Genomic DNA, 13,836 nt, shown 5'->3' with positions numbered 1-13,836 from the left:
TGTAAAAGTTTTGTTGTAATGATAGTGCGTTGTAAAAGTTGCGTTGTAAAGGTTGTTCCCCGGTGGAACTACAGAGTGCATGTAGAGCCAAGCATCACATCCAAGTCCCAGAAGCCTCTGGAACCCAAATGCTAACGGCACTGTTGATCAGCAAAAGTTCCGACGTTTGACTGACGGACAATGATCTCAACATCAAAGGGAAGATGCCAGCGGGGCGGAATCCAAAATAACCTAAATAAATTACATCTCCTATGAGGGTATGAGAGAGGATGTTTGGTATTTCACTAACAACCAAAGTTCAAGGAGGATTCTGAAGCTAGGACCACTGGAATCAGCCATTGTCTTTAATTCTAGTACTCAGATTAAGCAATTCTAGATAGGGCTATCAATGGACCATCTGCTGCTGGTTATGTTCTGGATTCTTTGGTAGACGGTAGGCCAGAGTGGGGTCTGTAGGATGATGCGAGATATGTTTCTGAGTCACGGGTAGGATACTCCCTGGACTGTTTAGAAGATGGGGAGCCACTAAAAGCCCTGAGAAGAAGCACTAGAGCAAGTAACTCTAGTCCTCGGTAGAGGGGGTTGGAACCAAGAGGTCCTGCAAAGGGAAGAGAAGAGTAGGAGGATGAGGATCTGTCACAGAGGCGTGGGTAGAGGAAGCAAATCTTTGCAAGAGAGTTGATCTTTTCTTCTCAGCTGAAGGTTGAATTCATCAGTTTGCCCAGGATTTTTATCACTTGAGACCACTCAACTCTGGGCCTGAGGCCCACAGTCCCAGTGAAAGGGGTTTGATGCTATCTCTGTTCCCATGTTGCTTATTTGCACATCGTCTGGAGTTCTGCGGTAGCTCGCCGAGAAGGTTTCATCAGGTAAAATTCATGTTGAGAATACCTTGAGTTTTATCCACGGCCCGGGCACGTCCATAGCAAATGCAACAAACCAACTTAAACACGCCGGCCCAACAACATGACTACATTCATGACTGGTGCTCTGGTACGCCATAGGTACTACAGGGCCGTATGTACTCAATGGGGTAAGCTGCAGTCCACTATACCAGATCCCAACTCAAATCGGTTACATTCCAGTGTGTAGAGTTCTGCGACGCTTTAAGGTTTGATGGTGGAGTGCGGATGTGTTCTGTATGCTGGAAGGTATGGAACAGAGCTCTTCCCAAGGAAAAGAAGGAGGCAATGCCACAGAGTGGGCGTCTCCTCTGCTGCCTGGCCACCCATGTAGTTGGTCCTTTCAACCTTTGTTTTAACTGTTGCAGATGTGGCTAGGAAGCTGGCTACAGGATTGTGTGAACAGAACTCATGCTAGGGCTTCAGAGGCTGGTGATGCAAGCATGTTCTAGAGGCCTATTAACATTTTAGCCAAGTATTTCAGGCACCAGGTGGACAGTCTGCACATTTACACCAAGTTGTGCTGGAAAAGAGCGTTGAGTGGGGATTCTTAATACACTGCGTTGTAGCCGATGCAGAAGATCGTGACCATCTACTGAGATCTTGCTGAGCAAACAACCAAATTTCATTAGTATCTACTTGGGGCGCCTGTGACTCCCGCGCTACCATTACGATGAACATTCAGTACTCGATTCTTTTTAAAATGTATGTTCTTTATTTTAAAACATTAGACCTTGTTTTTCCCATTCAACGTACAAGCGAAAAAAGCTGCAAGTCACCCATGCAACATGATAAGAATAAAGTTAGGGCCTTCGTCACATGGAAATTCATGCATGTAAACAAGTTTGACTTTCAATTTTGACATAATTTGTAACAATTGCTCAAAGTGGTGTGAAAGAGGTAGACGGGATGTACAACACAGGTGGTAAACACAAAAGTGGTTTTGGGTTGTGGTAATCACGCAATCATGTAATCCTATGATTTTGGAAGGGATGAATATAACAGTGGTTCTTGGTGACTTGTGTCTTGAAAACAAGCGATAGGAAAAAAAATATTGCCAGTATATACAGAAGGGAGCAAGAAGAAGAAACAATACAAGAAGCAAAACAGAGTGATCACAACCAAATTGAAAACAACATTAACTTAAAAGAAAACATGGAAATGGTTTAAGCACGGTTACCAATGTGATCACTTGAGTGATCCATCTATTTTTAATTCAAAACCAAACATATGTGATAACATGATTGAATGTACAGCTCTCTGAAACAGAAGAAAACAATACAAGAGACAAAATGAAGGCTGCACATAAGCAAATCTGGTTATCCAGACACCTTTCAAAAACGGTCTGTCATCACTGGTAGGTGAATAAAGTATGAGTCTACTGCTTTGTGGGTGATACTGCGAAGGTGTGGAGCATTCACTGACACGCCACAGTGAGCGAGTTCACACAAACGTTCCATGCTGTAAGCATATTGTAGTCACTGGGCTAGGAGATGTGCGTGGTTTAATAAATAACCAATTTACGTTTATTTATAGAGGGTAATGGGATGGGATACTGGGCCCAAGAGCTCAGCACATGGGCATGGGACATTTAATTTACAGGAAGGAGATATTGACACACCCGTCCATCCACTTGCTGCTTGTTGGATACAGGCGAGTTAAAGCCCCAGCCGTTATCCAAGTGGTTACACTTCCGCTTCATCGTAGAAACATTTACGCTAAGAACCTAACTGCCACAAATACTGCACCTCGTTTCAGTCCACAGATGAGCTCGCCATTCAAGAAGTCTGATGCGTAGCTGCAGCACAGTATGATGGAAGTTTATTTGCCGTTGCCCTGACCGAAACTTCCATTTTGGTACCTGGTTTGTTCCTAGTTAGAACAAAAAGTCTGACCATATCAACAGCAATGAAAGATCTGAGTTATATAGGAGTATCTTTATGAAAGATTATGGCAGCTCACTACACACCACTGTTCCAGAACATTAATTCCACTTTCAATTATAGAAAAATTCCCTCTAGAAAAGAGACCCTTTTCATATAAATAGAAAAGAAGCTTTGTCGATGGACTAGTCTGCAGCGTTTAGTAGTCTGCCTATAAACTCAAAAAGCAACTTCTTCCCATACTGGGGTTACAGCAAGCATGAGACTGCAGGCGGGTGTCCACAGGGTAGGCGTAGGAGACACCTCTAGCCCGAGGAGGGAGTTTTAAAGGAATCAGAGTTTGGAAGACAATTAAACAACAATAGGTTCCCAGCCAATAGTAAAACAGCACCCGCTACGCCCCAAGCACACACTCTCCATAGGTAAAAGGGTGCCGAACCCCCACCTTCTTCCTAATGGACCAACACAGAAATATAATGTAACTAGTGATGGACAATGCAGAACTCTTCTGACACACTGTGGTTATTCCATAACTTCCGGTGTTGCATGGGACTCTTTCAAAATAATCCAATTCAATATCGCGCCTTCCAGAGGAAGCAACGGGTGATTAAAATTCATCGTCAAAATTCCTGTAAGTGCTGCTACTGCCTCCTTCTTTCGCCCACTTCTCCCCCATCACATCATAAGGAAAGGAATAACAAACCTTTCCAAGAAGTGAGAGCGCTGTAGAAAAGGTACTCCCATTAGTAATAATCCCCCTTTCTTAAATAAGAGGGATATGGATTTACATCTTGTTTAAAGAATAAACAACCGTAAAGTTTTTTCATCTGTAGGCCAGCTGCACCGCTACTCATGTGAACATGCAGCCCAAATGGGCAGCAGCAGAGATTGCTTCTAAGTGCTTCCATAGGAAGTCAGAATCCCCCTTTGAAAGGAGTCAAGAAGACAAGGAATGAGAAACAGACAATCTTCTTAGAATTATTATATAAGAGTGCATCAAATATCCTACGGATACGTAAGAAAGCTCCAATATATACACACCAGAACGGAGAAATAAATAAAAGATTAATAATACTTGAACCACCATGCACCACTCCAAAAATCAGCCCACCTGTTAAGAAGAGAGAGCGCCAGACAGGCTAAGCAACCACCACTGGGGCATCCTCCGAAATGGATGTCTGGTGCACATTATGGGATGTTCACGCTTGCCAGCCGGTGTGGCTGCCAAGTTAATCCATAAAATGACTGCCTAGGACTCAGCAACTGAGTTCATCTAAGAAGCACAGAGTGATGACAATTGTTAAGAAATGTATTTGAAAAGGATGACAACCCAGATGCTGATCTGGAGATGCTGAACAGAAAAAATAATAGTGGCAGTAAAAACTGGCCTTGTCACAGGGCGAAATAGCATTGCCCCGTTACTGCCCTCCAGTGTCAGCTAACCATGTTCAGTGAAGTGCCTGGAAATAATGCAGGACTATCATGGTACTCTTGATAAATAAGTGCTTGAACGAGTTGTGGTCATGTTCAGAATACAGCAAACTAATCATAAATACCCAGGAGACCTGGCTAATATTGCTTTACTTCCTTGATGAATGTTTCGCCAGTTCTAAACTACCAGAAATCCAGGAAATTCGGAGGATAAACATGGATTTTTGTTATTCTTTGTGGCCAGTTCTATGCATTCCTGGTGAATAGGCAGGCACTTCAAAGCCACATCCCATCAGCCATGCATGCAGCAGAATGCTGTGCAGTGGAACGCAACTTAACTAGGGTCTACAAACAAGTGTAAAAACTAGTACGATTGCGGAGAAAAAAACTGTCAAGAAGCACTTACCATGGAGCATCAAGAAGAAAAAGACTTAGCAAATCCATTCAAAAGAAAAGAAAGCAAAAGGATCAGCAAGAGAATTCGGATGAGTGGAAAATAGAAGAAAGGAAAGCGAAAACAACGTGGAGCTTCCCATGGATGGAAGCCATAAGAGGAAAGGTCCCCCAAAGAAGTGTTTAGAAGATAAGATAACAGCTGGAAAGCAAACTCTGCGTTCAGTAAAAAAGACAGCTAAATATTTGTGAAACCAAGACAGCTAGAAGAGTGTTCAAAAGTTAGGTAAGCAGATTGTTCAGAAAAAAAAGACACTTAGTACAGCATCAAGCGTTGAGAAGTGCCGATCTGTTCAGAGGTTTCATTCCAAAAGATAAAGGGAGAGTCAAAACATAAATGTGCATCTTTTACTGTAGGACAGGACAGACTAAACAATAACACAAAGCTTTCCGTGGGCGATTGTGCAATCAGAACAAGAGAGGTGCTATGGTCAGGGAGAACAGCCAGAACACCAACTAGAAGAGGACACTCTTAGGGAAAGAGAGGACTTCCAGAGCACCAAGGAGGAGCTACTAGGTTAGAACACAATCTGAACATAAAGAGGAGCCGATAGGTTAGGAAAGAGCCATTCAAACCCCAACAAGGAGCGCCTAGGAAGAAGCAGACTTCCAGAACACGAACGTGAAGCTCCTAAGACAAGAGACGACAGCATAAATACCGATGAGGAACTCCGAGGGAATGAGACGGATTCCAAAACATCAACAAAGAACTTTAGTGAAGGAGAAGGCTTCCAAAATACCAACAAGGAACTCATAAGGTAGGAGAGGACTTTCTGAACACCAATGAGGATCCATCCCTGGGTCATGAGAAATCGAACCAACACTAACAAGAAGTTTCTAGGGAAAGAGTGGACTTCCACAACAAGAATGAGGCGCTTCCAGGCTAGGAGAACACCATACAAACCCCACAAGGAGCGGACGTCCACAACACGTATGTGGAGATCCTAAGACAAGAGAAGGCAGCCTGAATATCAATGAGGAATCCATAGGAATGAGATGGGTTCCAGAACAGCAAGGAAGAACTCTAGTGAAGGAGAAGACTTTGGGAATATCGACAAGGAGCTCATAGGTTAGGAGGGGACTTTCTGAACACCAATGAGGATCCCTAGGTCATGAGTGAACCGGACCAACACGAACGAGAAGTCCCTAGGGAAGGCGAGTACTTCCAGAACAAGAACGAGGAGCTCCTAGGGTAGGAGAAGAGAGTGTGAATGTCAACGAGGAGCTTCTAGGTTACGAGAACACTTCCTGAACACCAATGAGGATCACTAGGCCACAAGAGAACGGCACCAACGCTAACAAGAAGTTACTAGGGAAGGCGAGGACTACAAGAACGAGGAGCTCCCAGGGCAGGAGAAGAGAGTGTGAATGTCAACGAGGAGCTTCTAGGTTAGGCGAACGCTTCCTAACACCAATGAGGATCTCTTAAGTTGGTACAAACCATCCAAACACCAACATGGAGCTCATAGAGTAGGAGAGGACAGTCAGAAAACCAATAAGAGTCTCTTAGTACAGCAGAGGGACTTTCATAATAAAAATGATCAATAGGTTGGAAATGACAATACAAACAAGACGGGCATAGAAGACAGCCAGTTGAAGACATTGGTAGCATCATCAAGGTGTTTTCAGTGGAACAGGGGGCAGCTGCCACACCAACAAGAAGCTCCTAATGAATGCAGGACTCCCAAAACATTGACAAGGGCCTCCTAGTGTAGGAGAAGACGATCCGAACTAACAAGAGGCTTTCACCTGAACAGAGGACAGACAAAAGTGCTTTGCATGTAAACGTTTACCAAGGAGCACCCAGCGACTTTACAAGAGCTCATGAACCACTGCGCATAAACATTCCAAAGACTGTGATGGCAGTAAGGGACCAATGAATGAGTTACAGGAGATGAAAAGGATGCCATTTTTTTTTATAAGTGCCTAATAAAAAAAATAGGTTAGGCGTTGCTGAAGGGTCTCCAACACTGCAGAGATGGACTGCAAGCCTCAGGTGCCAGCCATCCAGTGACCTATCATCCATTTCCAGTACATTTCCCACTACAACCCGGAGAAGAATCCATTCTCGGATGCATCAGTCCTATCAACACCTCCCCTTGCGCTCTTCGACCCCTTGCCTGGGGCTGGTGTGGTAGAGTATTTTGGCGGGTACCGGATGAAGAGGCGGTCCTCCTCCTTCTTGATCCACCGGAGCAGTTTTGTGATGACATTGATGGCACCCGCTTTGGTCACCAAGGGGCTATAAGAGGTGTAAAGCTCAAACTTGCTTGTGACCTGAAGAGCAAAAACAGGAACATTATTTTATATTCTTTTTTGATTTCAGATTTGTCAAAAAATAAATAGAATTTTCACTTAAATTTAAGTCAAGCTAAGTTAAAACTAAAAAAGATATGGATACTATATTATTACATGAAAAGACTATCCAATGGTATGCAGAATAATTGTATAGAGTATTTCTTGTGAGAAGCAAAACTTTAATGAGCCAATGGCAGGCATAGGTGGGAAGGAGTAGTTTCTTACCTGTAACTCCAGTTCTGTAGTAGGGGTATCTCTGTTATAGTCATAATCTGGTGAATAGTCCAGCCCATGTGCGTGTACCCCGGAGCAATCAAAAATATTCGCTTAAGCTGTCTTCTTTGCAGTCCTGCATAGACACTTAAGAGAAAATCAAGACAAATAATGCAGCCTAACACTTCCAAGGCTACAAAGGCCACCACTTCATCTAAACAGTGAAAAGGATAGCCAACGTCAGATTTTACACATTTTTACCAAGTTTCCTTCCTAGAGAAAACTCCCCTTCACCAAAATCCTTGAAATGATAGAGAGGAAGAGTTCGACAGACAAGCCCCCATAGGCTGCCATTATGTGTCTGGAAAAGGGATACCGTGCTTAAGGAACTCTCCAGAGACCATCGGTATCCCAGGATGCACAGCCAAAGTCCTTTTACTTTTAGTTCTTTTTGATGGTGTATAAAGCAAGGCCTGTAGCATACAGTACATTATCATTTTCTCTACCGGGGAGGAGGGTGGGCGCTTTAGACTATAACAGATACCCCTTCTACAGAACTGGAGTTACAGGTAAGAAACTACTCCTTCTGTAGTAGGGGGATCTCTGTGTATAGTCATAATCTAGTGAATAGAATGGCAAGCCCATCCCAACAACCAATCCGGCGGTGGAGGAAAAAGACAACACTACTACTGTGCAAACAGATTTCTAAACGAAGCCTGCCCAACCTGAGCATCTGCTCTGGCATCAGAGTCCAGACAGTAGTGTTTAGCAAAGGTATGGACCGACTTCCAAGTGGCAGCCCTGCAGATATCTGCAATGGGAACATTACGTAGCAAAGCTGTTGTAGCTGCTTTGCCCCTGGTAGAAAGAGCCTTAGGCTTACACCTTAAGGTCTTGTTCCCTTTCTGATAACATAACTGAATACAGGACACAATCCACCTCGAGATGGACTGTTTTGAGGTGGCAAGACCAGTCCTGACCGACCCTTAATTGACAAACAATTGGTCTGACCTACGAATGTCCTTGGTCTTATCCAAGTAGAATTTCAACACCCTTCTGACATCCAGGGAATGCAGAGACCTTTCCGCTGGAGTGGAAGGATTCTGGAAAAACGTAGGTAAAGTTAGTCTGATTGACATGGAAATCAGTAATCACCTTAGGAAGGAACTTAGGGTGAGTACGCATCACAACCGTAGCAGCATGAAATACAGTATGAGGTTCTTGGCAACACAATGCCTGAATTTCACTCACCCTGCGGGCCGATGTAATGGCCACAAGGAAGGCCGCCTTCCATGACAAGTGCTGCAGAGAAGCCTTATGAATAGGTTCAAAAGGCTCCTTCATCAACTTGATCAGCATCACATTCAGCTCCCATGATGGCGAAGGACGCCGAACAGGAGGAAACACTTTCTTCAATCCTTCCAAAAAAATCTTTAATCACAGGGATCTGGAAGGAGGATGTCTGTGAAGGGCATTTCCTATACACAGTTAATGCTGCGAGGTGAACCTTAATAGAATGAAAATTAAGGCCAGACTGAGCCAAATGCAAAAGGTATGGAAGAATAACCTCTTTCTTGCAGGTCGTCGGATCATAGTTCTTGGAAGTGCACCAGATGCAGAACGTCTTCCACTTGTAGGCATAGGAAGTCCTAGTGGAAGGTCTCTTAGCCTCCTTAAGTATATTCATACAATCGTCAGGAAGATTCAGCTGTCCATATTGCACTATCTCAGGAGCCATGCCGTCAAACTCAACGATTAGAGGTTGGGGTGCACCATCTGCCCCCGAACTTCGTGAGAATGTCCGGCCGACACGGCAGCCACACGTGGGGTAAGAGAGACCGGTGAAGCAGGTCCGTGAACCACCACTGTCGGGGCCACTCCGGAGCAATGAGGATCATCCGTGCTCTGGACTGAGACAGCTTGAGGAGTACCGCCGGAATCAGGAGAATGGGTGGAAAAGCGTACAGAAAGCTGTTCGACCAGCTGATCCATAGCGCGTTCCTTGGTTGGTAATACCTGGAGGCGAAGTCTCGGCATTTTCTGTTTTCGGCGGTGGCGAACAGATCTACGTCCAGAGTGCCCCACCTGTCGAAGATGTTTCCTAGCACTTCGTCGTTTAGAACCCACTCGTGGTTTTCTTGCACCAGCCTGCTGAGTGCGTCCGCCTCAGCATTCTGCACACCTGGCAGATGGGTAGCCATTATCGACAGTCCTCTGGCAAGCAGCCAGTGCCAGATCGTTCCAGGAAATTGATGTGATACGTGGATTCCGCCGGGGACCACGTTCTCTGGATCTGTAGATGGTCTGAATGCGCTCCCCAACCATGGAGAGAAGCATCCGTGAATACGCTCCCCAACCGTGGAGAGAAGCATCCGTCACGACAGTCGGACTAGGAATGTCTTTGTGGAATGGGACCCCCTTGAGGAGATTCTCGGCGGAGCACCACCATCTCAGGGACTGTTGAGCGTGGAGGGACAGCAAGATCCTGTCGTCTCAGCTCCGTCTCTTCTGGTCCCACTTATCCTCCAGACATTCCTGCAGCGGCCTCATGTGGAGGCATGCGTGTGGCGTGAGGAAGATGCAAGAGGCCATCGATCCCCGAAGAGAAGACACCGTCCTCACTGTCGTAGATGAACAGCCATGAGAGCCTGAGCCTACCGAAGGATTGATAAGCGTCGCTCCTCCGAAGGAGACACGCTTGCTGCAAGAGTATCGATGGAGGCTCCCAAGTACTGTAGGCACTGTACAGGAGTCAGAACAGACTTGGACATGTTTATGTGCAACCCCAGCTGGCTCAACAGAACGGCCGCCCTGTTCAACCAGTCGTCCAGGTACGGGTAGACAAACACCTTGTTCTTTCTCAGGTGAGCCGCCACCACTGCCATGCGCTTTGAAAAGGTCCTGGGCGCAGACTTCAGTCCAAACAGTAGTACGGTTTACTGATAGTGATTTGTGCTGACCAGAAATCGCAGGACCTTCCAATGTTTCCGTGCAATGGGCACTTGGAAGTACGCATCTTGCAGATCTATTGCGCAAAGCCAGTCTCCTCTTTGCAGCCGAGGATAAATCTGGTGCAGAGACAACATGCGAAACTTCTCCCTGCGAATCCATTTGTTTGCTTGTCGCAAATCCAGAATGGGCCTGAACTCGTTCTTGTCCTTCTTGCTCACCAGAAAGAACCGAGAGTAAAGACCCTTTCGCCTTTGAGACAAAGGGACGTCTTCTATCGCCCTTTTTCTTAACAGGGTATCGGCCTCCGCTTGGAGCTCGAGCAGTTGGAACTGCGAGCACACCGGTGGAATCGCTGGAGGAGGGCTGATGAAACGAAGACTGCAAACAATATTCAGCACCCACTTGTCTTGAGTAATTTTTCTCCACTCTGCCAAGTAATTCTGTATGCCTCCCCCTACTGGAGCGGGTAACAGAAGAGGGGGAAGTAGCACCTCAGGGCTTAGACCCGGCCGGACCCTTGTTCGTCAAGGAGGACTGCTGTCCACCTCTGCCCCTCTGCCGCTTCTGGAATGGCTGCCGCTGGTACTGCTGCTGTTGTTGCTGTTGACCAGCTTGCCGACCCTGCCCTCGTCTTTGAGAGCCATACCGCTTCTGGAACGGACGGAAGGACTTCCTCTGCTCTTTTGGTTTCTCCAAACCAACGGCTTTAGGTGTCTCTACCTCTGCCTTCATGCGGGCCATCTCCTCGTCCGCATGTGACCCAAAGAGAGTCGATCCAGAGAATGGTGAATTTGCAACTCTGTTGCACCTCCGGTTTGAGAGATGTAAGGTGCAACCAGGCATGTCGTCGTAAATTGTTGCCATGGCAGTAACCATGAGCCGCCAGGAGAGAGGCGTCCGCCACAGAGCTGATGACCTGATTGGAGACCATCATGCCCTCATTCAAAATCTCCTGGTAGTCTTCCCTCCTATCCCTCGGGAGTAGCTCCAGGAATTGCTGCAGGGACTCCCACAAAGAGCGGTCATAGCGACCCAAGAGCACAGAGGCACTAGCCGCTTTCATGGAGGTGGCCGCCGTCCCGCAGACTTTCCGTCCAGCTGAGTCCATTTGACGGCTTTCCTTATCCGGAGGCACCGTAGAAGACTGGGCAGTAGCATGCTGCTTCTTGGCCGCAGTTACGATAACAGAATCCGGTACCGGATCTGATCTTAGGAACGCCGGATCGGAATCCGGGGGCCTGTACTTCTTCTGCAGCCGGGACAGAGCTGACTTCACTGAGGCCGGAGTCAGAAAAAGCTCCATAGCCAGTTCCTTCAGTCCTGGCACCAAGGGCAACAAGGGGCGAGACAAATTCCGCTTGTGTAAGGTTTCAAAGATCACCGATGTAGAAGGTGAGGGTACCGTCAAAGTGATCCCCAACTTCGCTGACCCTCTCAATAGCACCTCCTGAAGTGTTACGATGTCATCCACCGGTGACACCCTCGTATAGGGGGAATCCGATAAGGTGGGAGAATATCTGCGGCCACTTGAAGAGTCCGTATGACAGGACCGTGACCTATCCCTCCGGTGACGATGACGGGACCGTGTCGAAGACCTACGGTCACTCTGTGATCGATGTCTCCCTCTGGACCGTGATCTAGATCTCCTTGGACTCGGGCGATCCACTGGACGTACAGGAGGCGGGAGGTGCGGAGGCAGAACTGGAGTCCTAGGCTGTGGAGGCCTCGTAGGTGGCGACGGAAGGTGCAGCAGAGATGGAGGAGACAGTTTAAGAGGAGGAGGCGGAGAAGTCGGAGGAGGAGGTAAGGGAGGTAGCGGAGGAGGCTTCCTCGGAGGAAATGTTGGAGGCGTAGGCATCCTGGGCCTAGAAGACAAATAGGTCAGAGAATATTCGGATTCCGAAGACCTAACCACTCTCCTCTTCTTCTGCGCAGGTCTTGACGAGGATGCTCTGGAAGCAGACCTCTTTTCAGCCGAGCGCCGGCGACGTCGATGAACTCCTCGACGTCGACTCTCTTCTCTTTGACGTCGACTTGTCTTTCCTTGACGTCGAACGTCGAGTCGACTACGACGGCGAACGGCGGTGTCGCCTCGACGGCGAGCGCCGGGTTCCTTCTGGACTCATCTCGACGCCGATGATGTGTCGACGCCGGTGAAGTCCTCGACCTCGTCCGAGGTCTCGACGTCCTTCTCCTCGACGTCGAACATAAACGACGCTTCGACCCAGAGCTCATGGTCGAAAGAGAACAGATAGTGGTCATGCCTCTCGACGCCGAAGCCATCGACGTCGACCGGGACCGGTGCCTTTTCTGGGCCTTTTCTTGACTGGGGAGCCCCCCCGAGGCCGAAGCACGGGCAGAGGACGATGACTGAGTCCCTCCATGCCCAGACCCACCTGGTTCCTGATGTCTCCTCTGCTCCAGGCCTTGGAGACGAATCTTCTCCCTGTCACGCAGGGTCCTCCTGGAGAAAGATTGACAAATCTCACAGGCTTCAGGGACATGGGAGGAAGGGAGAGAGTATGCATACTCTGTGGGGGTCAGATTTAGCCTTCTTCCTTGCACACTCAGGGCACTTGTCGAATACAGCTGGCATATTCGACAGAAAGAGTGGGCAAAACTGGCTAAAAAACACAGCAAAAGGAAGAGAAAGACCCCAGACGTCGAGTGAAACACTCGAAACACTTGAGTGCCAAAAATTGAAGAATTACCCAAAAAGGGAGAGCTCAATGCTCCAGGGTCCGGCTAGCAGGACCTGGAAAAAAGAACTGAAAGTAAAAGGACTTTGTCTGTGCATCCTGTGATATTGAGGGTCTCTGGAGAGTTCCTTAAAGGCACTGTATCCCTTTTCCAGATACATAATGGCAGCCTATGGGGGCTTGTCTGTCCAACCCTTCCTCTCTATCATTTCAAGGATTTTGGTGAAGGGGAGTTTTCTCTATGAGGGAAACTTGGTAAAATGTGTAAAATCTGACATTGTTGGATATCCTTTTCACTGTTTAGATGAAGTGATGGCATTTTTAGCCTTGGAAGTGTTAGGCTGCATTATTTGTCTTGATTTTCTCTTAAGTGTCTATGCAGGACTGCAAAGAAGACAGCTTAAGAGATTATTTTTGATTGCTCCGGGGTCCATGCACATGGGCGGGACTATTCACTAGATTATGACTATACACAAAGATCCCCTACTACAGAAAGTCAAATACCGACAAGACAACATCCATGACAAGATACCAGCATTTGATAATATTTACGATTTGTATACTCCTAATGGGTTTAATTAAAGATGCAATTTTTATTTGAGACACTTCTCTATCATAGGCTAGAATTGAATGGTTTTAGAGACAAAGGACAACATAAGAACTACTTCTGTTCAGTAAGCTGCAGGTTATAGAAAAAACAGGGCTAATGGATCTTCCTTTATTCTCAGAGTTCCAAAGTAAGGGATGCCTGGACTCCGGACTCCGAAGCAGGGCCAGATGTTGCTACCAGAGTTAGAGGTTCCTGATCACGAACCTAGAGCAGTCTGTGTGAACTTGGAGTCTGAAGACAGTCTAATGCAGTTGCAGCAGGTTCAAGAAAACCACTGAGTTGGCAACGGCACATGAAACATTATAAGTTTGAAGGAGGCGCCTTCTGTTCTTCCCTGAACTGAAGGAGTGGTGGCATGAGCAACAGAGGCGGAAGGACATTTATAGCATGGGTCC

At 46.9% G+C, this 13,836-nt stretch overlaps 1 protein-coding gene across 1 annotated transcript in view; it reads right to left on the bottom strand.

Annotated features, from left to right (window-relative positions):
- Window positions 1-1,594: 1,594 nt before the first annotated feature.
- The window catches only part of LOC144785832 (vacuolar fusion protein MON1 homolog B-like), a 101,985-nt gene continuing 89,743 nt past the window's right edge, over window positions 1,595-13,836 (bottom strand). Inside the window, exon 6 of the mRNA XM_078664677.1 lies at window positions 1,595-6,946. Within this exon, the coding sequence (XP_078520803.1) occupies window positions 6,713-6,946 (234 nt within the window). The 3' untranslated portion in view covers window positions 1,595-6,712. The remainder of the gene's footprint in view (window positions 6,947-13,836) is intronic.

This window comes from Lissotriton helveticus, chromosome 10 (genome assembly GCF_964261635.1).
Source record: "Lissotriton helveticus chromosome 10, aLisHel1.1, whole genome shotgun sequence".
NCBI lineage: Eukaryota > Metazoa > Chordata > Amphibia > Caudata > Salamandridae > Lissotriton > Lissotriton helveticus.
Note: the sequence above shows the minus strand (reverse complement) of the source record. Positions and strands in the feature narration are given on the sequence as shown.